This window comes from Amia ocellicauda, chromosome 3, assembly GCF_036373705.1.
Source record: "Amia ocellicauda isolate fAmiCal2 chromosome 3, fAmiCal2.hap1, whole genome shotgun sequence".
NCBI lineage: Eukaryota > Metazoa > Chordata > Actinopteri > Amiiformes > Amiidae > Amia > Amia ocellicauda.
In genome coordinates this window covers 7,927,936-7,955,621 of record NC_089852.1, presented here as the reverse complement: position 1 = coordinate 7,955,621, position 27,686 = coordinate 7,927,936, and the positions used below count along the sequence as shown (strand labels likewise).

Here is a 27,686-nt window from a genome sequence, read left to right as displayed (position 1 = left end):
GGTAGGTGTATTTTAACAGTGAGAGACAGAATATCAACAAAAAAATCCTGAAAAATGCATTTCAAAAAAGTTATCAATTGTTTTGCATGTTAATGAGGGAAATAAGTATTTGACCCCTTCGACTTAGTACTTGGTGGCAAAACCCTTGTTGGCAATCACAGAGGTCAGACGTTTCTTGTAGTTGGCCACCAGGTTTGCACACATCTCAGGAGGGATTTTGTCCCACTCCTCTTTGCAGATCCTCTCCAAGTCATTAAGGTTTCGAGGCTGACGTTTGGCAACTCGAACCTTCAGCTCCCTCCACAGATTTTCTATGGGATTAAGGTCTGGAGACTGGCTAGGCCACTCCAGGACCTTAATGTGCATCTTCTTTAGCCACTCCTTTGTTGCCTTGGCTGTGTGTTTTGGGTCATTGTCATGCTGGAATACCCATCCACGACCCATTTTCAATGCCCTGGCTGAGGGAAGGAGGTTCTCACCCAAGATTTGATGGTACATGGCCCCGACCATCGTCCCTTTGATGCGGTGCAGTTGTCCTGTCCCCTTAGCAGAAAAACACCCCCAAAGCATAATGTTTCCACCTCCATGTTTGACGGTGGGGATGGTGTTCTTGGGTTCATTCCTCCTCCTCCAAACACGGCGAGTTGAGTTGATGCCAAAGAGCTCGATTTTGGTCTCATCTGACCACAACACTTTCACCCAGTTCTCCTCTGAATCATTCAGATGTTCATTGGCAAACTTCAGTCGGGCCTGTACATGTGCTTTCTTGAGCAGGGGGACCTTGCGGGCGCTGCAGGATTTCAGTCCTTCATGGCGTAGTGTGTTACCAATTGTTTTCTTGGTGACTATGGTCCCAGCTGCCTTGAGATCATTAACAAGATCCTCCCGTGTAGTTCTGGGCTGATTCCTCACCGTTCTCATGATCATTGAAACTCCACGAGGTGAGATCTTGCATGAAGCCCCAGAACGAGGGAGACTGACAGTTATTTTGTGTTTCTTCCATTTGCGAATAATCGCACCAACTGTTGTCACCTTCTCACCAAGCTGCTTGGTGATGGTCTTGTAGCCCATTCCAGCCTTGTGTAGGTCTACAATCTTGTCCCTGACATCCTTGGACAGCTCTTTGGTCTTGGCCATGGTGGAGAGTTTGGAATCTGATTGATTGATTGCTTCTGTGGACAGGTGTCTTTTATACAGGTAACGAGCTGAGATTAGGAGCACTCCCTTTAAGAGAGTGCTCCTAATCTCAGCTCGTTACCTGTATAAAAGACACCTGGGAGCCAGAAATCTTGCTGATTGATAGGGGATCAAATACTTATTTCCCTCATTTACATGCAAATCAATTTATAACTTTTTTTAAATGCGTTTTTCTTGATTTTTTTGCTGTTATTTTGTCTCTCACTGTTAAAATACACCTACCATTAAAATTATAGACTGATAATTTCTTTGTCAGTGGGCAAACATACAAAATCAGCAGGGGATCAAATACTTTTTTCCCTCACTGTATTGCATATAATTTTATGTGTATCAGCATTGATGACAACATTAGGTTAATTATATTTGTACTACCCAACTGTAAACTGTTAAACCTTATGTGTCTCCTTTAATGAGGAACCGGAAAGTGTGTGTTTTCAATGAGGCCCTTTATTTAAGTGTTCTTCATAAAACGTCCTCATTTAATCCAAATTCAGCGCAGTTGCTTTTACTCTGCTGTCTGTCACTGGGACATTCAGAATGCATTTTGCTTACATATTGCCTCATTCATTTGTGGGACAATTGTTTTCACAATATTTCATGCAATTTTATTTCTGCTTCTTCGTGAAATAGCAAACACATGGTAATGGTAAAATCAATCCACTGAGTCTTGGAACTCTGCAGTTCCTTTAAAAGGTCATTCTTGTTAGCTTTTGATACTTTGAGTTTGCATGTTTATTTTCATGCATTAACTGAACTGAAATTAAAATAAAAAATGTATATAGTGCTCATATGTTATCTGTAATAGAGAGAGAAAATGTCTCCTCCTTTTGGAACCCTGAACATCAGCAACAATTGCAAACTTAATGTAAATTGTGCATAGTAGTGCCGGAATAATAACCCAATCTGTTTTTTCCTGCAAGAAGTTTGTGCATTTGATGTAGTCCCTTTTAAATGTTTCAATAGGGTATCAGTTTGGAAAAGCACTGAACTGTTGAATAGACCACTTCAAAGTAAAATGTTCCTAGTAGGAATAAGAATTTGATTTTGTCCATGAGTAATAGTAACATATGTTACTGGAGTCTCCAAATAATTCATATAAGCAATGTTATTTTAAAGCAGAGTGTTGTATGGAGCAGAGAACAAGTACGAGTAATGGTCATATGAATACTACGCCAGTCTCTCTGAACATAAATTGGAGTGTGGTGTCACTGCTTACTGCATCTGCCTGGCAAATACCTTACCATTAAGCAGCCCCTGCTGAAAGCAAATTACTACTTATGTCAGTAAATCCAAGCCTGTTCTGTGACATTTATTGAAGTGTTTTAGTAGAACTGTAACCTGAAATAAATGGTGCACACAATCTGTCGTGGTCAATTGCAGGTTTATATATTTTTTGCTCCCAGGCCCAAAAGATTGACACAGTTCTAGGACAGTTCCCCTGATTTGTTTCATTTACCTTTAAAAGGCTAACTAGTATGGATGGGGATATTGGCCTTTACAAAATCAACGCTTTTGATATTGTGAACTCTTTAGCACATTTCACAAGTGTATCATGAAAAGCTTGTAGATTGTACAAGGGAAGGGAAGGGTTCATTTAAAAAAGGAGAAATTATACAGTCGGTCGTACCATTACCTGAAGCACATCACTACCTGCTAAATTAATTTCCAACCATTAAATAGAGGCTCTTAGATGACTTACCCTTGTGGTCTTGATTTTGTTTCCAGAAGAGCACATCCACCCTGAATTGTCAGGTAATGTCTTGCACTCCTCTCCTTCCAGGCAGGGCTCCATCTCACACCACCATTTCCCAATGACTATGGAAGCTGCAGGTGATGGAGGACAGACAGTCAAAGCAAAGCTGTCACCTGTCTTATAAGAGGCTGATTTATTATTATTGTTAATGATAATAACAATGTTACTACTACTATAACTACTACTACTACTACTTATTCAATGCTTACATTTAATCCATACTGTCTTTCTTTTTTAGGTGAACAGTATTAGCAGGTATTTCCAATATTTTGTTTGTGTATGAATCTATGCATTCTTGTTTTCTTTCTATTTTGTGTACTAATATATGTTTAAATGTATGTCTATCACTCAGCAGAAGCTGTGATATGTAAAATGGTGTCTTGTAGATGCATGACACTTTCATAAAAAAAAAACTCAAACAAACAAATACCTCAAACTATAATAATAATGGCAAAAATAAACCTTTTTAAAATTAGAAAACGAATTACTGCTAATCACTTGCACAAACATTTTAAATTATTATTATTATATATGTTTTTGTAGATCTATATGTGTGTCGTTCCAACTGCGCCACACGATGTTGATGTTCTGTGGTATGTGTTTCTGCCACACTGTGAAATAGCTCTCAGTCATTTCACATTACTCTGCTTCTCACATAGAAAATTGCTATAAATAAAATTTAAATAGGGAGCACATTTCAGAAGCTGCCAGCAAAAAAAAGAAAAAAAAAAGACTTTGTCAGCTTAATGAAAAGATATCAATTTTCCTCACTTTATTCAATAAATTGTGGTTCATTTCTTAATGGATTAGATTAAAAGAAAGTTCAGATTCCTGGTGAGATGCTTTTGGCACTGAGGGAGTCCTCTGATGAGAGATGTACCATGCAGGTACAGAACAAAGAAAAAGGAAAAAGAACCTTTTAGGCAGCAGAAACAGATACAACTGAAGAAGAGTTTTGTAACCCCAGGATTCCCCATTGATTTAAAAGTACAAAGCAATACATTATATAGTGAAGTGCCTTATTTATGCATTTTTACAGGATGCTGTGGTTTGCAGACCAGATTATAGTGTCATGGGGTCAAGAGAAGGGGTCTTAAGTTTAATTTACGCGGACATCAATGTCTTTAAAGCTGAGGACTTCGAAGATTAAGGTTTTATTTTGTAAAGGCTCCTGCACCTGGTTTTCTTCCATCTCATAGATTACTTATTGTGTGTCTAACAATTATTTTTCCCACAATGGATATGGTTGGGTATCGGTCTTTACACCTCAAATCCTACCATACATTCTAAGCAATATTAGTTCTGAGCAAAATGTGTCAAGTGCCAGGTTTCCCTTGGTTTTAGTGTCTTTATTAAGGATTTACTCAAGTAACTTAAAAAAGATGAATGTATCAAGATTACTTTTATGAATCGCCTACATCTATAGTGACTATGTAATCCCTTTCATTGCTCCACAGAAACGTTACTTATCCATTCAACAAAACACAGAAATAAAATACTTAAACCCCGAGGCAGACTGGAAGAACAGAGTTCAGGGGATAGGGATTTGAAGGTTAAATACCTAATATGACTGATATTTTTAAAACAGTGTTATGGAAATCTTAGTCACTGATCTTTTCCATTTATATTGTAAAAAGCTGTCTTCTCTGTAACCAGGGTTACAGGGGTAACCAGTAATCAATAATAACGTTCTTTAGACAGCATTGAGCAATCACCAAGCAAACCTGTGTTATTATTATTTTTGTTCTTGCAGACAACATTTAAAATAGGCTGAATATATAACAGTGGAATCTTTTTTGATTCAAGTATATTTGCTTTTTTCTTCCTATTATATTTCCTTCTCTTGAGAGCAAATGAAAAGCATGTTCCTCAGGTTGTCTTAATAGGCACCACAGAGAGATTAACCACATTAGTCATCCTTGGCCTTATGTTGCTCCTCAGATTCCCCAAGCTACAATACAATATATAAACTGTAGAAAGCACTTCGTTCAGGATTCGGCACAGCAGCCAGAGGTCGATTGACCTTAGTGTCAGAATGTCAATCGGTAGCAAAAAGTAATTACTGCACATTACTCTACTGCTAATTAAATTAAAACTTTACTAAATACACATCACGTAATGCATTGTATCTCACACACACACACACACACACACACACACACACACACATATATATATATATATATATATATATATACACTGTCTGTCATTTTTTAAATAGTGCGATTTAATTCCAAGGTATTATTTTTTATTCCTCTAACAATTACAAAGGTGTTATATAGTGTATGTTGCAAATCTTACATTGTCTATAAATGCTGTAATGGTAGCTGGTAAACCTTAACTCATCATTTAGTGTGTTCCCTTTTCATGACAGCAGCAATAAAAACTCTTTCTGGCTTCCTCTGTGTCCGGGAATAGAGGTGTTTATTCAACAGAAACTGCGATACAGTGGAAAGCAGAGGCCAGGTCTCTAAAGTATGCCTCAAAGCACGCTTAATTTCCTTCTCAGCCGATTCAATCTTTCAGCTCCTGCCATGTGTTTTTACCTCTAGTACTACATTACTGTATTTCCCTGCCCTAACACCTACCCTCTGACAATGGAGCACCGGCCTGCTGCAGTTCACCTTCTGAGAGGTATGAATCTGAACTAATGGCTGCAGACATACGATATATGATGGCAACGCAAGGTGTGATTTAGTAGGCCAACATTCCTGCAATTATTCAGTATTTCACACGGCATCCCCAGTTCACTGATGAATATCTGTATACAGCATAATACAGGGTTAATCCATTTTTTAGGGAATGCGTTTGAGGCTGTGGTTGTGTTATCTGTCCTCAGACTCTGTTGATATTGTTGCATGGTAATGTATGGAGGCTGTTTTCTATTTACCCATTTTTATTTTTGAAAAGCAAGCCTGGGACTTCTTTTTCATTACAACCCTGGGATGGATTTATATTCAACACTTTGAATGTGGAATTCCTTCTAAATTGAAAATGGTAAAGTATTACCTGGAAAGAGAAATCAATCTTTGAGAAAAGGAAGGAATATAGATTAAAAAGCTGGCTCGCCAAAGATTTTGAAATATGAGCAGCCTGACTTTGCATGTAAGATTAATGATATGTATTGAGAGTTACATTGCTTTATTTTTTAGAGCAGTTCTTGTGACACCTGTAAACTTAAACCCCAAACTTGAGCTTGTTTAGTAGAGCGATTTAGTTAATTATAGTATTTGTATTAGAATTTATGAATTCTTACACAGTAAGTTTTCTTTATTTCCCCGCACAAAGTGCAGATTAGCATAACAAAATGGTGCACCTGAGGTCTGACACAGTATGCGTATCGCCAGAAGCCTTTATCTAATTGACTGACTGGAATGAATGTGTGAGCTTAGCTGTACTTTTGATTCAAGGCCTGTAAGATGTAACAAACACATGAAGGCTATCACATAACATTTTATTTAATTCTGAAATTTGAACATTTTGTAAGAAATTTGGGTACAATAAAATTGTTCACCAAAAATAAGTCAACCACGTATCTGTGCATTCTTAAATACATATTTTTAGCAATGTGTACTGAGGTTTTCATTTCAAGCTTTTATCTTTCAGTATGCCTTCAATACGTCTACACAAATATTATTTTTGCTGAAATGTTTCACCAACCAGGACTGTTTTCTGTATGTAGGACTTAACAAACCCTTTTGGGAGTGATGATATATTTTTAAATTTTGGGGAGAAGTTATGGATTTGAAGGAAAATGCTTAAATCTCAACCTGTAAATGATAATGACAGGTATACACTCGTGTTGTGGACTCAAATAACTTCAACTTTCTCGTGCCGCCTATTGATTGCTTTGAATAGAAATTTAAAGTAGAAAGCAATTAGGTTTAAAATGTAATGAATTTCCACAGCTGTTAATTTACTGCTTGACCCAATCGATAAATCACACTGGATACTTCTACATTCTACATTCCTGCAGCTTGTTGATGTCCCTTTGTTTTACCTCAAAGTCTTATAGGCTATCAAAGCAAAGACCTTTTTGTCTATTACAATATACATTGCTAATTCCTCTGAGATAACTGTAAGTCTAATACCTTGCTTGTACAGACTTCTAAATACACACACACCCATGCACACAAAACAACAACAACAACCCCAAATGGTTACATTTTCCATGTGAAAATGTACATGACATATTCATAGGAAACGTGGTGCTGGCCTGAAGCAAAAACAATTATGACTAACTCTGAGCTACCTGAACCTTATAATAACAATGCAAATGAAAATGCTGAACCACAAACCACAGCTTGGAAGACATAAGACAAACTGTGGCCAAGTAAAAAAAACAAGTATATGCTCAAGCAACATACTGATAATATATCATACTATGTCATGGCTTAACTTTAGGCACTGATCCTACAACCAGCCCAATATGTACATTATTTACTGTAGTTTAATTCAGGGTATTGTCTGAGAACCTATGGACTTACAATTAAGAAGGATTCTCATCTTGTAAATTGTAAATGAGAAAATCCTATTTTATGTAATAACCAAGTGACCGCTGAAACTACCACTTGTGGACACACTTAAGCGTAACTTTCTAACCACAGCTGCTGTCTTGAAACAAGTCAAGGTAGTGTATGTCCTTACATCATAGGTTGTTTCTGTAGCTATGAAAAGCAAGCAATGATGAATGAATAGTGTGAAGTGGTACAAATGGTTTCTTCAGGGAAAACTCAAGATTCATTTTGCAGCACCTACACTTTGGCACTTTCACTAAGGCTCTTGTAAGTAATGGTCACTTCATAAATATAGCAAAGAAAGCGAGTCCTTTACAAACCAGCCCTCCTGCTCTCCCTTTGTTTTTTCCCATAATAATCCCTATGGAGATTTGATAAATGTTATTCTCTAATGCCACAGCGTGCACTGCTGTGGTACTCCTCCAGCGTGAGTTATTGTATGCAAATTCTGAAACAATTCCATTGTCTTAAATATGCCCATTATAAATCTGATAAACAGCAGTCACTGTAAATTGGGGCAACAGAATAGAAACTACAGTAATATATACATTTTATAATGTCCTAATTGTTTAATAATAATAATAATAATAATAATAATAATAATAATATGAATATGAATATGAATATGAATACATGCAAACTGGAGCAAATCCTTTCACCAGAGCAAAATGAAATGCAGGAAATCCCTCATGACCTCAGAAATGAAGACTACCTTCAATCTTATACCTCCTACGCTTTTGTTAAAATTGAAGAACATAATCTCTGTAGAATAAGAAACATAATAAAATAAAATGATATATACACATATAATATGCTGCACTCCTGTACTGCTCCTCAACATAGAAAAATGCATTTTTGTGGTTTGTTGGACTGGACCTCTATGTAATTGCAGTCTGTACTCTACAAGTGAGTTTCATACCATTAATTGATGGTTTAAAAACATGGACACTGAATTGGTGTTCAATCCACAATGGAAAGTCTAAAGCATGTTTGGTTGTATAAAATAACAAGCAGCACAAAGTGAAGTACCAACATTTTAAAGTTCAGTGGTCTGTATGTATGCTTTAGTTTCTACTTTTCAAAAATGTTCACACTGGAGACTATTTCAGCATATCAGCCTAATTAATCACTCCTTCGTTTAATAGATTGTTACCGAGTACTTCCAAACTACCGAAGATAACAGACTTTATATTTTGATGTCCTAACCTTATTCCAAATTCTTATTTTGGTAAGGCTTCTCAATGATACCATAAACCAGCATAGAAAAAGCACCAAACATAATGTCCTGATATGCACTTTTCGAAAAATATATATTTACTGGAATAGAAAAAGCTTCTAAATTTCCGCTCCATGCACTGTGTGCGTGTTAAAATATAATGTATTACAATACATTTTTTCAGATTATTGGCAGCTAGATCAGGCACATAATTAGCTACACATAGCTGAACAATCAGTACACCATTGAAAACCACACTACATGTCAAAACAAAATATGAATCTAAAGATTTTAATACAGTCTGTTATGCTTGTCAACATTGTAATGTCAGTGTCTAATATGCAATGAATTCTAATATTTTGCCGCGGAGATGCTTCTCAAATTGTCATTTCCCTTTGGGATTTGTTTCACTGTTTGTCAGTATTGTTTAAGTGAAACAAATTGAAAATAATTTGCAGCTCCACGAGGACCTAAGTTTTCAAGGAAACTTATTCTGATATGAATATTCCCTTTGGACTCAAATTTCCAAACCGTTTGCATCTAAGGATATTACTGGATGTGACTGCTGTTTTTTTTTTCCCCCCTAAACATTTGAACTTTTTTTCCAGCACTGAATTTTGATTGTTTAATAATGCACCTTGAAATTGGTAAAACTGTGAAGATTTTAATAAAGCTCTTATTCAAAATGCAAGACAACAAACTGAGAACAATGGCATGCATACTTGTGGCTGATGCACTCTGCTAGGTCTGAGCTCTAGTGTATTTGAGTCTTAGATGGATAAACTGATAGACATGCTACCATGCCATAACTATTTGTACTACACATGATGTATGGAAGCACTACAGGGCAGATGTTATTTAGATTTCTCCCCATTCTGTACCCTGCCTTAAACATATCTGAAGCACAGTGAAAATTGTCTAAAAGTACTACATTCTAAAATACATTGTTTTATATATTAACATATGTTCTTGTGTGCTCCCTTTCTCTAATATATTTACATATGTATAATTTTTGTAGTGGAAAAAAGTAATACAATATTGCATATATATTGCATCATATATATAGTAGTGATCCTGAGGTCTCGGTATGAGGGCTGGGCTTTTTAGTGATGCGGTAAGGTTCGAGACTGGGGTTCGAATCTCGATGTGTCTGGAACCCCCCAGGATGTTACAGTATATAGTGACACAGCGCGGGATGTGGTATGGGGTCGTTTTGGAAGATTTAACAGTGTCGTTGGTAATAAACATTCCAGTGGGGGTTGTCAGTCAAATACAGGTCATATGCCGGGTAATCCGTCCGCTGTTTTCTCTTCTGTCCTCTCACACACTCACTTTGTTCTCGCTGCTCCATGCTTTTCCCTACCGGTTGCGGTGTGCTTTTATGTGGGTGCTTAAAGTAGGACAAGTGTGTGTAATTTCACCTGCTGGACAGATGGGTGACGTGGCATTTTCACCGTTGCTTCCATTCGATAACTTCCTTTGTCCTTCTTTGATCTGTGATTCTTGCAAATGCACTCTATCAAAAATGTCTTGGAACCATTATTATTATTATATCTTTTTCACGTCTGTATCTATATGTATGTTTAGTTTATATATTTTTGGTGACAATAAAGCATATAACAAGCCAATGTGGTTGAGTAAGGGAACATTGGCAGTCAACCTAGTTTTTCTTTGTTATTCTCTGCAAATTGTTTTATTAGGTTATTGTCTAAATTTCAGGTTAGTCTTCAAGTCTACTTCATATTTAAGTAGTATTGACATTATAGTGACTATAATGTCTGGCAGTGATTACATAATAATAGCTTTACAACCTCTCAGTAGCATCATGTTTCTTAAGACAATACATAGAATATACAGCTTATCTAGCTGAAAAAGCAAATGCATATTTTAATTTAAATTGAGTTATTTCTAGAATTCAGTGTCTACTGTTATTGTTAAAGTAATCTAAGGTTTGATGAATACCTGTGTAATATCAAACTGATCTAATTTCTCAATGTATTGTCTACCTACATTGTTAAGAAAATCATGGATTTGGAATAATGTAGCTATTCACAATCTATTACAAAGAAACCTAGATGTAGCCAACATCCCTCCCATCGAGTTATTTCTCTGGATTCTATCCAATACAGCTTGACAACTTGTCATGTTGTCATGATTGGTGCTAATAGCCCCTGGCTGCACATATGGGTTTATTCTCCCAAAGTTGTAATGAACATGCTCTGTAAGGTAAAACGTGTGTGTGTGACTTGTATACATTATCTTGGATGGTAATGAAATAGCCTGGCCATATTTTTATAGCCCTTCCTTAATTCACATGTAGTTAATTGGGGTATTTGTCATCTTTTAAAGTAATATGCTATAATAACCACTATTCCGAATATTGTTCTTCTTGACTGAATTGGGACACACTTTAACCTTGTCAAAGCTAATTATCAATAGCTGTAGCATGGGAAAGCATACCAATTAAATACAAGCACCTTATTGAAACAGCTGAAAACAACCCTAGGAATTTTTTTTTCTCTTTTCACACTAAATACAAAGTAAAGCACATTGAAGTCAGAGGGATATCATGCTGAAGTGCATGAGTCAATATGTAATTCATCATGAAATAGTGACATTCATTTAAAAGTGTGATCTTACAGTGAAACTTAAATGCAAATTTCTTTCAATATAAAAGAATACAGCAAACAATGTGTTATTCAATTTCGTTTTCCTAATTTTGTGTATTTTTTACAATTTATAAGGAATTAACATGAATACTGATGATGATGATAGTACCAACATTCAATTCAGACATGTAACTTGACTAACCAGTTTGGAAAACTATCCTCTCCTACGAATATAGACATCCGCATTCACCACTTTGAGAATGCAAATCTCCCACATTGTTTCCAGCATTGGTGCAGAAGGACAGACCCCATAGATTCTCCCAGGAGTGTGAAATAATTCTTCAAGCTAGCTCGTTACTCAAAAAGACAGAGCATTAATAATGTTGGACCTGAAGATCTCTGCTTATCTAGGCCATAGCAGAGCTAGAGGGATGAGGAACTGACTCTTTGGATTTAAAATCACATTTCTCTGAGGTGTAAAGAAATAAATATGCTATACAAACCTACCTGTAAGAATTACTAGAAGTGAACCACTTCCTCTCATTTATATTTTAGGAAACAATGAGACCATGGTGCCTTTGCGTGTGTGAATAATTTAAATTTAGTAAGTGTGCTGATATTAACAGGACTGCATGCTTAATACATCTCTTTAAATATGCATGTGACATGTACCTGATATCTGCAGCTACATCCATTGAGTGGAGCTGAAATATTGCTTTTGTTCCTGTTCCACTTCTTGGCACATATTACACATCAATCTTAAAACTCACTTGTCTGTATTCTCAGAGAGATGTTTTAGGTGGAAGAATGTTCTAACAAAGTTTTTTTTTTTTTTACAGCTTAAAAAGGTAAAGCAACTTTAATATTAAAATTAACCTCATGTTTGCTATTGCAGATATACACTCACCTAAAGGATTATTAGGAACACCATACTAATACTGTGTTTGACCCCCTTTCGCCTTCAGAACTGCCTTAATTCTACGTGCCATTGATTCAACAAGGTGCTGAAAGCATTCTTTAGAAATGTTGGCCCATATTGATAGGATAGCATCTTGCAGTTGATGGAGATTTGTGGGATGCACATCCAGGGCACGAAGCTCCCGTTCCACCACATCCCAAAGATGCTCTATTGGGTTGAGATCTGGTGACTGTGGGGGCCAGTTTAGTACAGTGAACTCATTGTCATGTTCAAGAAACCAATTTGAAATGATTTGACCTTTGTGACATGCTGCATTATCCTGCTGGAAGTAGCCATCAGAGGATGGGTACATGGTGGTCACAAAGGGATGGACATGGTCAGAAACAATGCTCAGGTAGGCCGTGGCATTTAAACGATGCCCAATTGGCACTAAGGGGCCTAAAGTGTGCCAAGAAAACATCCCCCACACCATTACACCACCACCACCAGCCTGCACAGTGGTAACAAGGCATGATGGATCCATGTTCTCATTCTGTTTACGCCAAATTCTGACTCTACCATCTGAATGTCTCAACAGAAATCGAGACTCATCAGACCAGGCAACATTTTTCCAGTCTTCAACTGTCCAATTTTGGTGAGCTTGTGCAAATTGTAGCCTCTTTTTCCTATTTGTAGTGGAGATGAGTGGTACCCGGTGGGGTTTTCTGCTGTTGTAGCCCATCCGCCTCAAGGTTGTACGTGTTGTGGCTTCACAAATGCTTTGCTGCATACCTCGGTTGTAACGAGTGGTTATTTCAGTCAAAGTTGCTCTTCTATCAGCTTGAATCAGTCGGCCCATTCTCCTCTGACCTCTAGCATCAACAAGGCATTTTCGCCCACAGGACTGCCGCATACTGGATGTTTTTCCCTTTTCACACCATTCTTTGTAAACCCTAGAAATGGTTGTGCGTGAAAATCCCAGTAACTGAGCAGATTGTGAAATACTCAGACCGGCCCGTCTGGCACCAACAACCATGCCACGCTCAAAATTGCTTAAATCACCTTTCTTTCCCATTCAGACATTCAGTTTGGAGTTCAGGAGATTGTCTTGACCAGGACCACACCCCTAAATGCATTGAAGCAACTGCCATGTGATTGGTTGGTTAGATAATTGCATTAATGAGAAATTGAACAGGTGTTCCTAATAATCCTTTAGGTGAGTGTATCTTAAATGTAATGGTGATTGTTCCAGAGACGTTAATGAAGACTCTGGGATGAAGATGCAAAAACAAAATGTTTTTTTACATGTAGTATTTATGTTTAACTGTATTCAGAACTTGCCAGTCTTGTTTGTTTTTCAGAATGCCAAAGTAATATTGGCAATTCAGAAATATTGAACGATATAGTGTCAGATGCCATTTTTTTTTTCTTCCTGAAAATTAACATTCTATCGTAAGAAAATCTCCTGAAAAAATGCCTAATATTGTTGTGTAATTCTTGTGGTCGTAGTAACACTGACACCATTTATTTTCCTCTTCTCAGATGTGCGAATATGCACCATTATAAACAGTGTTCATAAGTTCTGTTTCTTTGATTTGACATTCTATAATTATTCTGTTTATTTGCTTCAATCCCAAAATCTCACATGATTGAAGAAATTCTTGAAAAGTGCTTAAAAGCAGTGAAGTTACACATACAAGGTCCATTTCAAATATGAGCTTGCTTTGTAGTCATGAAGCTCACTGCTCAGAGTTAAAGTCTGTTTTTATTTGATACACCCCCTTTCATTTACCTCTCAAAAGGAAAGTTTTGAGAACACAACATCACATGAGAAGTAATCTTTCTTATGTTTTAAGTGTGCATTTTTTGTTGGAACAGCAGGAGGGTCACTCTCTTGAGTAAAGAGGTCAGCACTTTTCAGTTGTGAAAATTGCTGCTTATCCTTCTCTTCCAGCTACATCGCTCCCTGCTGATCAACAGCAAGTCCTGTCAGGAACTGTGTGAGAAGGATTCAGTTAACCCCTTTAACGCAAAGATCCTGCTTATATCACCCAGCTTCACAAATCCCTTTATTCAAGTTTTATTGAGAAATCTCTGTAGCATAGTAATTAGTATTATTGCTCAGTAAATGCAAGGACTCATTAGTTGTTTTTTAATGTAAGTTATGTATCAGTTAGGGAGATTCATGACCTAAATAATACAAATAAAACATAGTGTTATAGTTTTCTGTTGTTTTACTTGGGCTTCAACATATTTAGAGCCATTTTACTGTTAAACTCTCAATTAATGCAAGTAATAACATCAGCATAATTCAGTGTGGCTGACTGAGTCTATACAGACTAAAATTATGTTGGTTAGACTGATAACACTAACTCTAAGCCTGTTGTCCTCAAGGCCACCTTGGAAATATTAATGAAATTATTCTGGCATGAACTATTTTTAATAACAAAATAACACTTATATAATGCTGAACATTTCGGGATTGAAATTTTATACAGTTTCACAATGGCAATGTTTAAAAGTTGTCTTTGTGTAACTCGTATGGAGGATGTACTAAACTCAGGTACAATTGACAATGTAGTATCTGACCTTATTAATTTTGTTTCAAGGTTTTAATTTTGAGGCAATCTGAAAACAACAGTCACTTCATATTTAAGAACTATACATATATTTCAAATAATGTTCCATCATGCCAAATTATATTACCAGATTTGCCATTATTACTCAGCTATCTGTCATTGTGTATTATCTATTAAAGATACAACAAAAAAGATGGTACATGCACTCAGGTAGCTTTACCTTTAATGAAAATAAACAGGACTGCTGCTCAGTTTCAATATTATTTAGGATGAAAAATATTCTACTTGCCATCGACACAGGAAGGTTTGTTTCTCGTCGTTCCAGCTACTTTCCCGGGTAGACAGGAGCACTTTACTGTTTGTGACCTTTCCTCAATTCGATTCTTGTTACAACACCTGTGTGCCGCAATAACTTCACACGTACCTCCTTCTGCCAACAGAAACAGAAAAGTTTGCTAGTGCTTCATAGTTAACAACTTCAGAAACACTGAGGATGTATAGAAAGGCATGCTTTTGATGATGGTGATGCACATTCAATGGAAGCCAACATGAGTCCTTAAGAGCCAAATTGTATTATTAAAAGGTATGTGTGAGAATATAACAAGATTTTTGAACATATATATATATATATATATAAAAAAAAAATGTTTTAGATTTGGAAACCAGATTAGAAATACTACTACTACTACTACTACTACTACTACTACTACTACTACTAATAATAATAATAATAATAATAATTGCTGTTAAGGACTGATGTTAACAAGCAATAGGCAAGACACTGTTCTTTTAAAGCTAGCCCTGCAAAAATCAATTGGATTATTTTTTCCCTTTGCACCTTGCTTACAGAATTGCAGATGCAGGTTATGCATTCTCTTAATAACAATTTGCCCTCATTTTCCTTATTTTGGACTGAAAAGCTTTTTTGAAATAGCCGGACATCTCCTTTACACAGTGTTTCAGCCTTCTCGAATGTCATTAATATAAAGAAATAATTGAGCTGTAATCGTGGAGCTGTAAAATAAGATCTGAGATATAGAGCAATTAGGTGCACTTCCTTCCATTACGACACTATTATTGTAAATCACTTGTGAAGTTTCAAATATCTCGATTGTGGAGCTGAGTGTATTTAAAATGACAATTAGAGAGAGATGTTGGATTATCGTCACTGAGGACAAATGGGTGTGCGAGAGCTTCTGTGAAAATAAATAGATATGCAGCAATTCTTTGGCATGTTGGGCTTTCTGTGTTATGGTAAAATATCTGTGAACAAACCAGAGAGTGATGCGATATCAACTCGAAGAGCTCAGAGACAGGGAGCAGGGATATTGTGAGATTCATCAAGGAAAACAGACAAAAAGTCTGCTGGAGACTTGGCTGCAGCTTTGAAAAATGACAGTGGGATCTGAGTGCCCCCTCACACAATTACAAAGAAGAGAGCTAATTTTGCTGGCAGGGTTGCTTGAAAGAGGCCTTATATCACAGAACTTCTCAAGCAGACAATGGGAAACTTTTCATCTCGGCATGTTAACCATCAACCCGTCTAACAATTAAGCTGTAGCACATCGGACCAAGGAAACTGCAATGTAAAGAATGGCTTCATAAATAAATTAGTGCCGTTTTATGTTGTCCAGCTTACAGTTCAGTAAAGATCTATCCTGTTATTTCAAACACTCCTTCGTATAAAGTATCTCTTGCTAATCAACTGATTCTGCTTAAAATCAATTTTGCCACAGGGAAGACGGATAAAAACTATACAATGCCAAGCAGAAATAGAAAGGGTAGAATAAAAAACACAACTAAAATTGAAGATCTCATCACATTTATACAAAGGGTACTGAATGTCATTTATTTATTTATTTGTTTGTTTGTTATTTCTACTTGATAAGGGCAAATTCATGATAATGATATCGTTCCTGACAGAATAAAGGACTTTAATGGCTGGTTTCACAGACCTCAATTAACACTAGTCTACCTAAAACACCATCGGGTTGCCCATGACTAGTGCTAATTTGGGTCTGTGAAACCAGCCCGATACTATCTGAGTTGTAGGCGGCAAAATGTGAAAGAAAGGTCTCGAAAGAGTGTTTGATTGCAATGGCACTTCCCCATAATTGTTTTGAGAAAGAAACCATACACAATAATAATTCTAACTGTATAATCCCCCACAAGACATACATATATGGATATAAATATATATTTATATTAATCAGGCAGTGTAAAAATCTGTTTTAAGAGTACGTCCCCTGAAGGCCTTGTAAATCACCTGATAGACCACACCATGCACCCAGTATTCTTGGTGAGCATTTTAAATGTGCTTTTCTGCTTGTGCTATTTTATGTCGAGTCATTCTAAGGCTGCAAAAGTCACAGAACAGCCCTGTCGTCAAAAAATCCTGACATTCCTGTCAAGCACTCTGCAGAATTGAATTCATTGTTCTCCCCTACTCTTAGACAAAGTGTGAATATAAGCACCACAGCAATCTTATCTGACGGCACTTAATATTACAAAATGAATCTACATAGAATCTGACAGCAGCTTGAGCCCAAATTCATAATAAGTGCATGGTAACAATACAACTATTGGCATTTACATTTCAGCAGGCTTTTAAAAAAATTACGTTTTATGTATGAATCAATTGTGTACATTGTTTATGTATACACTGCCTCTCACTTACTCAGGATTTTAATTTATTTAGTGGTTAAGTCTCCATTTTATATAAGAATTAACTTATTTGTGCCTTTTGTCTTTGAATGCCATTCTGAAATGCATGCTTCCTACCCAACAAAGGACATCTAGGTTATCAAATATCATTCTTAATACCAAAAGTATTCTGCATTGAAAGTGCATGCAATTGACTTTTTTGTTGTTGTTTCCTGTCGAACAATTTATCAGTCACTGACTGAAAAACATACTTGAATGCTATACCTCCACGTATGCAGAAGCAAGTGAAACAAATGCATTATTGTTTTTCCAGACAAATTAATTTAAAGCCTTCTCCACATTAGCCTTGGATTTGTTCTGAAGCTGTCTGAAGCTGCTCATATCTATTGAACTCAAGGTTAATTGCTTATTTTCTCTCTTACAATAAAACCTTCATTTATTTATTTATTCATGTATTTACTGGAATGCAAAAGTATCCAATATCATTATTAAGATACAAATTACATATACAAACATACAAAATTTGTATACAAATTGAAAAGAATACTGCCACCTCATTCATGGTACCTAATACTGTTAGGTTCGTTGTTCTTGAGTTAAGGTTACCTTGCACACTTATATGTAATGGATAGATATAAATGTACTATATTCACATTTTACTTTCTGCTTCAAGGTAGCTGTGCCATTTTGATACCACTTAGTTATCTTGCATCTTTCAGCAAGTCACTCACTTATACTATAAAACTGGTATATGAGTGCTTGTCTTTTGACTTCCATATTTTTCCAGTTGCCAACTGAACTACAGAGCAGAAGACCTATATTTTACATTAAAGACAACCTGCCATTCCTTCATGTGGAGTCATTAACTAGGACTCAGGTAGCAGAACTTATGACATTTGCCATTGACATTGATGATAATTTAACAGTATATAACACTGCTGAGTTACACAAAGAACCCTGCTGATTTGAGGAGGGCTGTTTATCACAATGATAAACAAGTCTTAATTTCCTTCTTGGCTGCTTATGTGTGCTTGGAAACTCAAAGGTCACGTAAAAGTCACTTATTCTGGCCACCTGATAGATATTAAACCATTGTGTGCCATCTGTGCCTGAAATGAGCTTGACTTAATGGACCCTCCCGCGACTGGTCAGCCATAATGAATAGATGTGTGCATGAATGCATGGACAAATGGCCATTTGGTTATAACATTATATACACTTTGTACACATAACATTTTTGATGAGTTTGAAGGTTTGTGTTTTTCAGACCAAATGCTTTTATTTGTATTTGTTTTTATAGGGCATAATTGCTTGTAGCTTTTAGCTTCTTTTGGCACTCCCAGATTTAAAGGGATTCAAATTTCTAAATTGTTGATGCAGAGTATCCTCTCTTTGTTTTGTGTTGGAAACAGATCTACTGACCCAAGTTAGAAAGGTTTCTAAGGCCAGTATGTGTGTTTTGAACTTAAGAGGATAACAAAAGGACACTTCTACACAATATTAAATGGAACATAGAGGTAAAAACTGCAATAACTTCATAATTTGCAGATCTGGTCTGAAGCTCTTTCCTTGCTTCAGAGCTTTAAACATAATTAATTGATCTAAAAGCCATTCCTAAGTATACTAAATACAAAATTGACAAAGATTGATCTGAAAGCAAGAATTTCACATTATAGTTATTTAGACAAGTATTCGGTGCTTTGTATATCAGCTCACAACGCTAATTCTAGCTGTGAAAAACATGAAACCAGAAGCATTTTGATAAATTGTGAGGGAAGCTGAATCAAATTATCTCAAACAAAATGCTGGATTTCAACCACTACAGAGAACTTAGCAAAATATAATTATATTGCCCTAGTAAACCTACTGCATATTTAAAAGTAATTTAAATGAAATCAGTATCTTACAGTAACTCCATACCTTTTATTCTACTACTTTTATTTATTTATTTATTTATTTATTTGTCTGTTTGTTTTAAAATAACATGGTTTTCCTTGCCCAATTTTGAAATTATACGATTTGTATTATAGAATAAACCTGGCGACATGCTCTTGTATCATGTATGTCACCCTGGATAAGGGCATCTGCCAAGAAATAAAAACAAATAAATAATAATACTGGTGACTGTGCATGTGTGTTGTTGATAAAGTTCCATATAACAATACGATAAAGTTTTAGGGTTTTATTTTTCATACTGTTTAAGCTCTTAAGACCCCTCTTAATGATGTGAATGACTACCAGCTGCAATTAATAAAATAAAAGTGAACCCGTTGTTTATTAGTTAAAGAAAATCAATGGATTAGAGTTTCTTCACATCAGTTTTGTCATTTAAAAATGAATAACGCCAGGCAGGAATTCACATAATGATACCAATAGCAGCAGTGTTGAATGTCCAGCCCTTTTTCAGTTACCAAAATAGTACCCTTCAGCAAGCCTGACTTTTTGTATTACCATAACAAAGCAGAGCTTCAAATAAAATGATTACTCCCTACCAGGGTTCTTCTTTGCTACAGCCAATAATGAATCTAAAGATGATGCATCGCCTTTCCTTCCAATACAATTTAGACCTAGTTACTTTCTCTGCAAGTATGACTGCAGCCTCCAAACAATCCGCAAGACTAAAAACTGACATACATATTAAACACCCAGAGGCTCAGGATAAGTTGTAATCTCTCTTAGTATCTGGGTTTTGGAGATCTTTACATATAGACATGGGCTCTAGTGTGGCCTACTTCAGTGAAGATAATGACTTGTAATATATACAAGATAAGGCAAAATATAAAAAAGGGAATAGATTTTGGTATAAACAAAAAAAAAAGTCCAAGCACTATAAAGTGAAAAAATCACTCTTGCTTGATCATGTAGATAAAATTCCAGCTGTTAGTTATAAAAGCACATGTATGTATTTATTGTACCTGAAGAAATAATCACCACTAATCAAATGTTTCCTTGATCCAGAACCCACGCATTATACACATCTGAAAAAATACAAGAGCTTTCACCTGCAAGGTTTCAGGAAATGCCTTCAAGGATTATACATTCAGACTTCGACGTGTGGGTCTTTTGAAATGACACAGGGAGAGAATGCTGTTACTACATGACATTTAATCTGAATGTCAGAATCTCTTTACAGTAGGAGCTGAGTAGACAATATTTCGTATCATGATAGCAAAGAAACGCGGGAGCAAACTGAACCAGAAACTGACCAATGGTTATTTATTCATTTGTTTTAAATAGTTTGCATGCCAGATATTCAACCCCAACCCCAATGCAAATAATACGGCACTTTATGTCTGGACATTGAAGTTAAGAATAAAGATGTGGAATATGTAACACAGTGAAAGTTTAAAATGTTCAGATTCAAACATGATTGTTAACATTACTTTTAGTAGCATTAAAGTGACATTTGAAGGTGGCATTTAGTTTGAAATAATTCCTAGAAAATAAAATGTGACCCAAGGGTAAACCAAACAATTGGTGCATTGAAAAAAAAATCAACTGATTACATTAAAAATTACTGGATAAAATCATTCTTCTGACTAAAACTGTGCTTTATTTATTTGTCCATCGAATGTGACTTCAATATATACAGATGTAAAGAAAGTCCAAAAATGCATAAACACATCAGCCCTTTCTCACTATGGTGTGTCACATCAAGCAAGTAAGGGACAAGAACATATTGAATTTTATTTTTCTTCTGCTTCAATATTGCAGTACATGAATAGATTAAGACAGAAACTTCACTGAGACCATTTAGGGGTATATTTTAATCTCCTTAGCCATCTAGCAGATGAGGCATTATTTAATTGCAAGACAGCCTATGTTTAAAAAATCAATGTTTTTTTATATACTTAGCTTCAGAATGAACTCTGAAGCCAATTAAATCTTTACTAAAGAGAAACAGCTGCAAAGTGAACAAACACTGAGGGCTGGATATCATCTCATCTCTTTATTAAAGCTGATGATATTGATATTATTGCAGCTATACATCATAGAGGCCCAAAACACAGCAATATTTAGCCTCTTTAGCAATACTGAAACTCTGCATCAGTGCTATATAAATTATATTGGCACATGAGTGCCCTCTGGTACAGTTCAATGGAGGCACGTAGCAGTTGATTACTGTCATGCCAGGTGGACTGTGCCATTTTGATCGTATAGTCACCTGTTCGCCTGCAGTGCCGGTGACTGGGGTTCAGTCTGTAGCTCAAATATTTCATTTGTGTCAAAAGTAAAGCAGAGCCTTCTCTCTGTCTGTTTCTGTGGTGATATGGGGACAAGTTGTAGCTGCTACCTACTTTGCCAGTTAATCTGGGCCATTTGCTAAAGTGGTAATACATTGTGGCCAGAGACAGCCATTGGGGACTTTCCTCTCTAATGTTATAATATTTTAAAAGTAGAAGTTAATGACTAGATTATAATTGAGCAATTGAAACATTTAACCTCTCTGGGAGGATTATGCCAGTGATGAGTACACATCTTGAGACTTATTTTCAGTCTATATAAATGTTTTGAATGCTTTTATTTGAACATTACTCTGTCCTATTAGCAATATTTCATAGTCAAACCTGCTTTACAATATTAGGACAGCATCACCTGTTACACATAGAAGATGATCTAATTTGAAGACTATGGGGTAAAAGATTATAATTTAACAATATGTTTTGCAAAAGAAATATGTACTGCAGTGTAACACGCTATGAATATAAATAAATACGGTTTAGTATTGGGTATAATATAACATACATTCTTTAGTTCTCATACCCTGTCATTATTGGCAGAGCAATCTCTCTCAAACATAAAATGGAGGTATTTCCATATAAATCAGTTGTTAAGCATGTTTGTATCTGTATCCAGGACTTAGTGAATGTTAATTGCATAGCATGTCACTTCTGTTTCAACAAGCTGTTTTTCAAATGGCTACGAACAATAATGAAAAGGATATAAAAGTAGCACATTTGGAAGTTGCTAAGTATACCATCGAGCTCACGCAAGTTCAAAATGACATTCCTACTAGCTGTCTAATGAGGTGTGTTTTTGCCCTTTGGCATGAGAGAATTTTGAAACTGCCGGGACCACACTTCTTAAATCTCTCTATTTTTGACAGGAAGGCAATTACACCGTACAAGCTTCTGTCACAATTGTAATAACATTTACTCCTGATACACATTCCTCACCAGAATTAACGGAAATGTAATTTATGCAGGCAGTGGTGATTGGTAATTATCGAGTGACTCCACAGCAAGTGGCTTTGAAGAGTCTCTCAGAGCAGCAACAAGTATTAAGCAGTAATGTATTGAAAGGGAAACAAAAACTAGGGTCAGGACAGCATTAATAACTAATTCAAGCACATCTTTTCATAAGCAGCTTAATTATACTTGAGCCAGGTGAAAATTGCATTTTCCATATAATGATTTATCTCTGAATTTTAACCAGATCTATTAATATTTGCATTTTGAAGACGTGACCTCATGCCCTCTTTCTTTTATTTGCTGTGCACTAGTCTTCAGCTTGATTTTATTTGTCTTTAAAATCCAAACATCGCATGGATTTTAAACTCCTGTTTAGCTGGGTAATACTGGAGTCGGGCATAATGTATGACTTGTGCAAGCGGACCGCCTTTAGTTGAACACACTTCTGAAGAATAACTACAATAAGGGTTTTTCCTTCGATAAATCTTGTTTGAAAAAATAATTATTTAATGCTTGACACAATAAATTATAATTAGGCTGTATGTATTCCAGGATTGTATGTGAAGTGAAAACACTATTGAACGAATGCCACGTTTACAGTTAGAATTACCACTGCATCAGGAGAGATCTTTCATATCCTGTGACTTAGCAAGGTGCAACTGACTTATTTACACAAACACTTCTAACCAATAAAGACAAAGACTTAACCAGCTTAACAGTGTCCCCCGAGGTTCATTGGTTTGCTAAAATCAGTTTAAAGAGGACACCTCGAAATGTTAGGGTCCAAGGAAGATCTCTGTCTTCAGTCTTCCTGGGTTATGTTGATTCCAAATGTGTCATGGCTTGATTCCAGGTGTAATTGTTATTGAGAGGATCAAATCTAGTTTCTACCTTCACTATATTCACCTGCTCATTTTCCTCCACAACTGAATGTCTGCCTGCTATCAGAGGTTTCCATCAAAATGTTGAATCTCAATTGCAATCTCAATTGGAAATGCCATCTTTTTGTAGCACCTCAGGTTTCAAAAAAGAAAAAAAAGATTTTCAAGCTCTTTTTAAATGACGTTTTCCCTTACTTAGCTAGACATAAAATACCAAACACCTTTTTGTAGTGCAGGATTATAAAGTGAGTTTTAAGAATTTTATTCTTAAGAATCTTTTCTTTCACAGTACGTAAGTAAACAAGATGTTTAGATAGTAAACATTTAAAAATCTAATATGGTATAAACTTGACATGAATTACATTATTATAACTTAGATTTTGTTTTCTATTTTAAGCATTAATAACTTATTTTAAGTGCATGATACATCAAAGTGGATTAGGGGAATATGTGGTCCGTCATCATGAATGTATCATTAATGATCTCCAGCATCAGGCATACACACAAATTTAGCTCATCATTAAAAACATATCAGGAAAAAAAATGTATTCTCATAATTATCTGAGCTATGGTTTAAATGCATTACGAAAAACAGCATATGGACTCCAAATGAACCAAACTATCTCTCCAACTGTTGGGGCTCATATGAACATTGGATGGATTCGAATGCATTTTCTTGAAATGTTCAAATGCTAAATTAAAAGATGAATTTCAAGAACAAACAAAATTAGTGATTTCAAAACAGAAGGTTGTAACTAACATAGTACATAAAATATTACATTTTTAATTTAGTACATTTAAACATTTTAAAAAAAGGAATACTATCCAACAGAATCATAAACAATACTATCACATACTATGGACTCAATTATACATTAGAAGGGTCCTAATTAACACTACAAACCAGGAAAGAAAAGTCTTTATCAACATTTATCATTTATATCAGAATTTCTTGCTTTTGTACTCAGGTAAGTGCACTGATATATTTCCAAGATACAAACCCTTTTCCCTAATACTGCATTGATATCTTAGATTTTACAGAGGGTTTTATAGGAAGAACAGCTTCAAAAGAGAAGACGTTGTTCAGCCCAATCTTGTATTCTGCTTCTCATTCTTTTTTATTTTCAGAGATGGATTTATTCCAGCTAGTTTCAAGGAAAAGGTGCTGTCGACAAGTTATACAGTACTGCCTCAGCTGACTCATACCTCACTGTTACTAAAGAGTTGTATCTAAGAAGGGACTCCCTCCGTTGCAAACGCATAAGTGATACATCATGGCACAGAGCCCGACAATCCCTCCTGGAATCATTTGAAGCACCAGAATACCCCGAGTCTCTAAATGAGTCATCAGCCAAGATTTGAAGCTTTTCCAGATAACCGAAAATGGCATTGTTTTGAGGAATTAAAGGTCGAGTTAACATAGAGAGAATCCAGAAAGCAATTTTAGATAAGCCAATTGGGCCCGATATATCATGGAGAAACAAAATGTTAAACGCACAAAAGCTACTGAGTAGAAACCTGCATGGTGATTTGGAAATCTGCACCAAGGGCTTGCATGCAAATGTCCTCGTCTTTAGGAACGAAGCCATGGATATTGTCATAAATAAGTGTTTAGTAATGTGCTCTCCTCTGCCTTGTTTGTTCTGAAGTATTTCATTGGCAGTGATGTCTAGTTGCTGAACAGGCCATGTGTCACTCTTTTCATTAGTCAACCATAATAATTCAGTCTATTAAAATAATACATGAGAGTATATTACAGGGAGAATTTCATTTCAATACCATGTGGAACGGACCTGTGCAGTTATGTATACAAATACAATGTAATATAATCAAAATGCCTTTTAAAATAAAAATGCATAAATAAAAATACAGAACATCCTAATCTTAGCTTACATTATGGACTTATAGTGGTTCAATACAGAGGATTCAATTATTGTGTTTGCTTGTATCCTGAGTCTTGAAAGACGTCTAGGGAAACTCTACCTTGACCCCTAAAGGTCAATACTACTGTTACAATACTAGTGTCACATTGACCAGAGAAAACAACCAATTCTTTACTATGAAATGTCTGTTTTCTTTGATTAGTTGCTCATTGTTACACGCCATGTGCAGAGAAGTTTAGGCTGCTGTGAGATGTGGTCATATGAAATAAGATGTATTTCAATCAGAATGAACACCTTTTAAAAAAAGTGCACTTGAGGAATCAAGCAATTGCTTAATCTACAGAAACCCCCCCCCCCCCCCACCTCCACAAGTATTCTGAATATCTTGTAAAACAATCACAATTTGCAATGCACAGAAAACTGCTGACTAACGTGTGTGAGAAACGTGGAAACAGAAAACAAACTGAACCCTTATGAAAGCATCAGAGGATTCCAGATGAGACTCATGTCTAAATAAACTGAGAATTACAGCAGGACACAGGAACAACACATTCATATTTTCCTTAAAATGCTAAGGAATTTCAGTGAAGGTAATTTAGAGCACTTAATAGTCTACGGTAGGTGGCAATTATTTTTGCCCTGGTTACCAATGTAATAGCAATATATATATATATATATATATATATATACATACACTCACCTAAAGGATTATTAGGAACACCATACTAATACTGTGTTTGACCCCCTTTCGCCTTCAGAACTGCCTTAATTCTACGTGGCATTGATTCAACAAGGTGCTGAAAGCATTCTTTAGAAATGTTGGCCCATATTGATAGGATAGCTTTGTGACATGGTGCATTATCCTGCTGGAAGTAGCCATCAGAGGATGGGTACATGGTGGTCATAAAGGGATGGACATGGTCAGAAACAATGCTCAGGTAGGCCGTGGCATTTAAACGATGCCCAATTGGCACTAAGGGGCCTAAAGTGTGCCAAGAAAACATCCCCCACACCATTACACCACCACCAGCAGCCTGCACAGTGGTAACAAGGCATGATGGATCCATGTTCTCATTCTGTTTACGCCAAATTCTGACTCTACCATCTGAATGTCTCAACACAAATCGAGACTCATCAGACCAGGCAACATTTTTCAAGTCTTCAACTGTCCAATTTTGGTGAGCTTGTGCAAATTGTAGCCTCTTCAGTCGGCCCATTCTCCTCTGACCTCTAGCATCAACAAGGCATTTTCGCCCACAGGACTGCCGCATACTGAATGTTTTCCCCTTTTCACACCATTCTTTGTAAACCTTAGAAATGGTTGTGCGTGAAAATCCCAGTAACTGAGCAGATTGTGAAATACTCAGACTGGCCCGTCTGGCACCAACAACCATGCCACGCTCAAAATTGCTTAAATCACCTTTCTTTCCCATTCAGACATTCAGTTTGGAGTTCAGGAGATTGTCTTGACCAGGACCACACCCCTAAATGCATTGAAGCAACTGCCATGTGATTGGTTGGTTAGATAATTGCATTAATGAGAAATTGAACAGGTGTTCCTAATAATCCTTTAGGTGAGTATATAATACTATAAAAATAGACATTTTAAATGTAAGATGTTAATTAAACCACAGTTTGTTAACATTTCAAATACCCATTTACTTTTAAATATTTTTCAGTTTATTTTTTTAATACAATTAAACAGCATGTCAATGACTATTGTGACATTAATACAATAATCCTCACTATAAACAACAACCTGTACACCACGATCAAAACACAGAGGGGAGGGTTGTTCTCTTTTTCAACAATCTGTCAGGTCCTTATATAACCTCAGGGTATGAATCCAGTTCAGTTCCCAAGTATGAGTTTGACTGTCTCCAGCCACAGGGGACATTAGTTAACAAAACATGGGACAAATGGATCCACAAGAAGCTGCAGAGCCCGGGGATTGATGGACTGAGTGAGTGAACTTTCAAGGGCAGAGTTCAGTCCCACTGGTTGTGCATTTGGAAGAAAACTAAAATGAACATTTGCCCTGCCTGTGTCTAGTTCAATTTCAGTTTCTTTCTTTCCCACTTACATACATGAAAAAAAAACGATTAAGACTATGCATATTATACAATTAATAACAGTTTTGCCTGATATAATCAGCAAGCAGGGCATTTGATTTGGTTTGAATGGTAATGTGTTCCCCATATTAAGCCTTGCATGTGATCTTTATCCTACTGTCAAGCGTGGGCCAGTATTTTAAGTTTTATTTATTTATTTATCTTTCTATGTATTCTGTAAGCTTT

General features: G+C 36.1%; 1 protein-coding gene and 1 long non-coding RNA gene across 4 annotated transcripts in view; one reads left to right on the top strand and one right to left on the bottom strand.

Moving 5' to 3' along the window:
• Positions 1–3,411, top strand: part of LOC136735312 (uncharacterized) — a 39,052-nt gene extending 35,641 nt beyond the window's left edge. Inside the window, exon 4 of the long non-coding RNA XR_010810935.1 lies at positions 2,978–3,411. This is a non-coding gene — a long non-coding RNA (uncharacterized LOC136735312). The remainder of the gene's footprint in view (positions 1–2,977) is intronic.
• tafa1b (TAFA chemokine like family member 1b) overlaps positions 1–27,686 on the bottom strand; it is a 137,349-nt gene that overhangs the window by 5,534 nt on the left and 104,129 nt on the right. For all 3 annotated transcript variants that reach the window (XR_010810908.1, XR_010810914.1, XM_066698020.1), the window contains exons 3-4: positions 15,059–15,199; positions 2,897–3,021 (exon numbers count right to left, since the gene is read on the bottom strand). Coding sequence is in view for 1 of the 3 variants with exons in the window: in XM_066698020.1 (XP_066554117.1) it covers positions 2,897–3,021; positions 15,059–15,199 (266 nt within the window). In the remaining 2 variants the exon portion in view is untranslated. The remainder of the gene's footprint in view (positions 1–2,896; positions 3,022–15,058; positions 15,200–27,686) is intronic.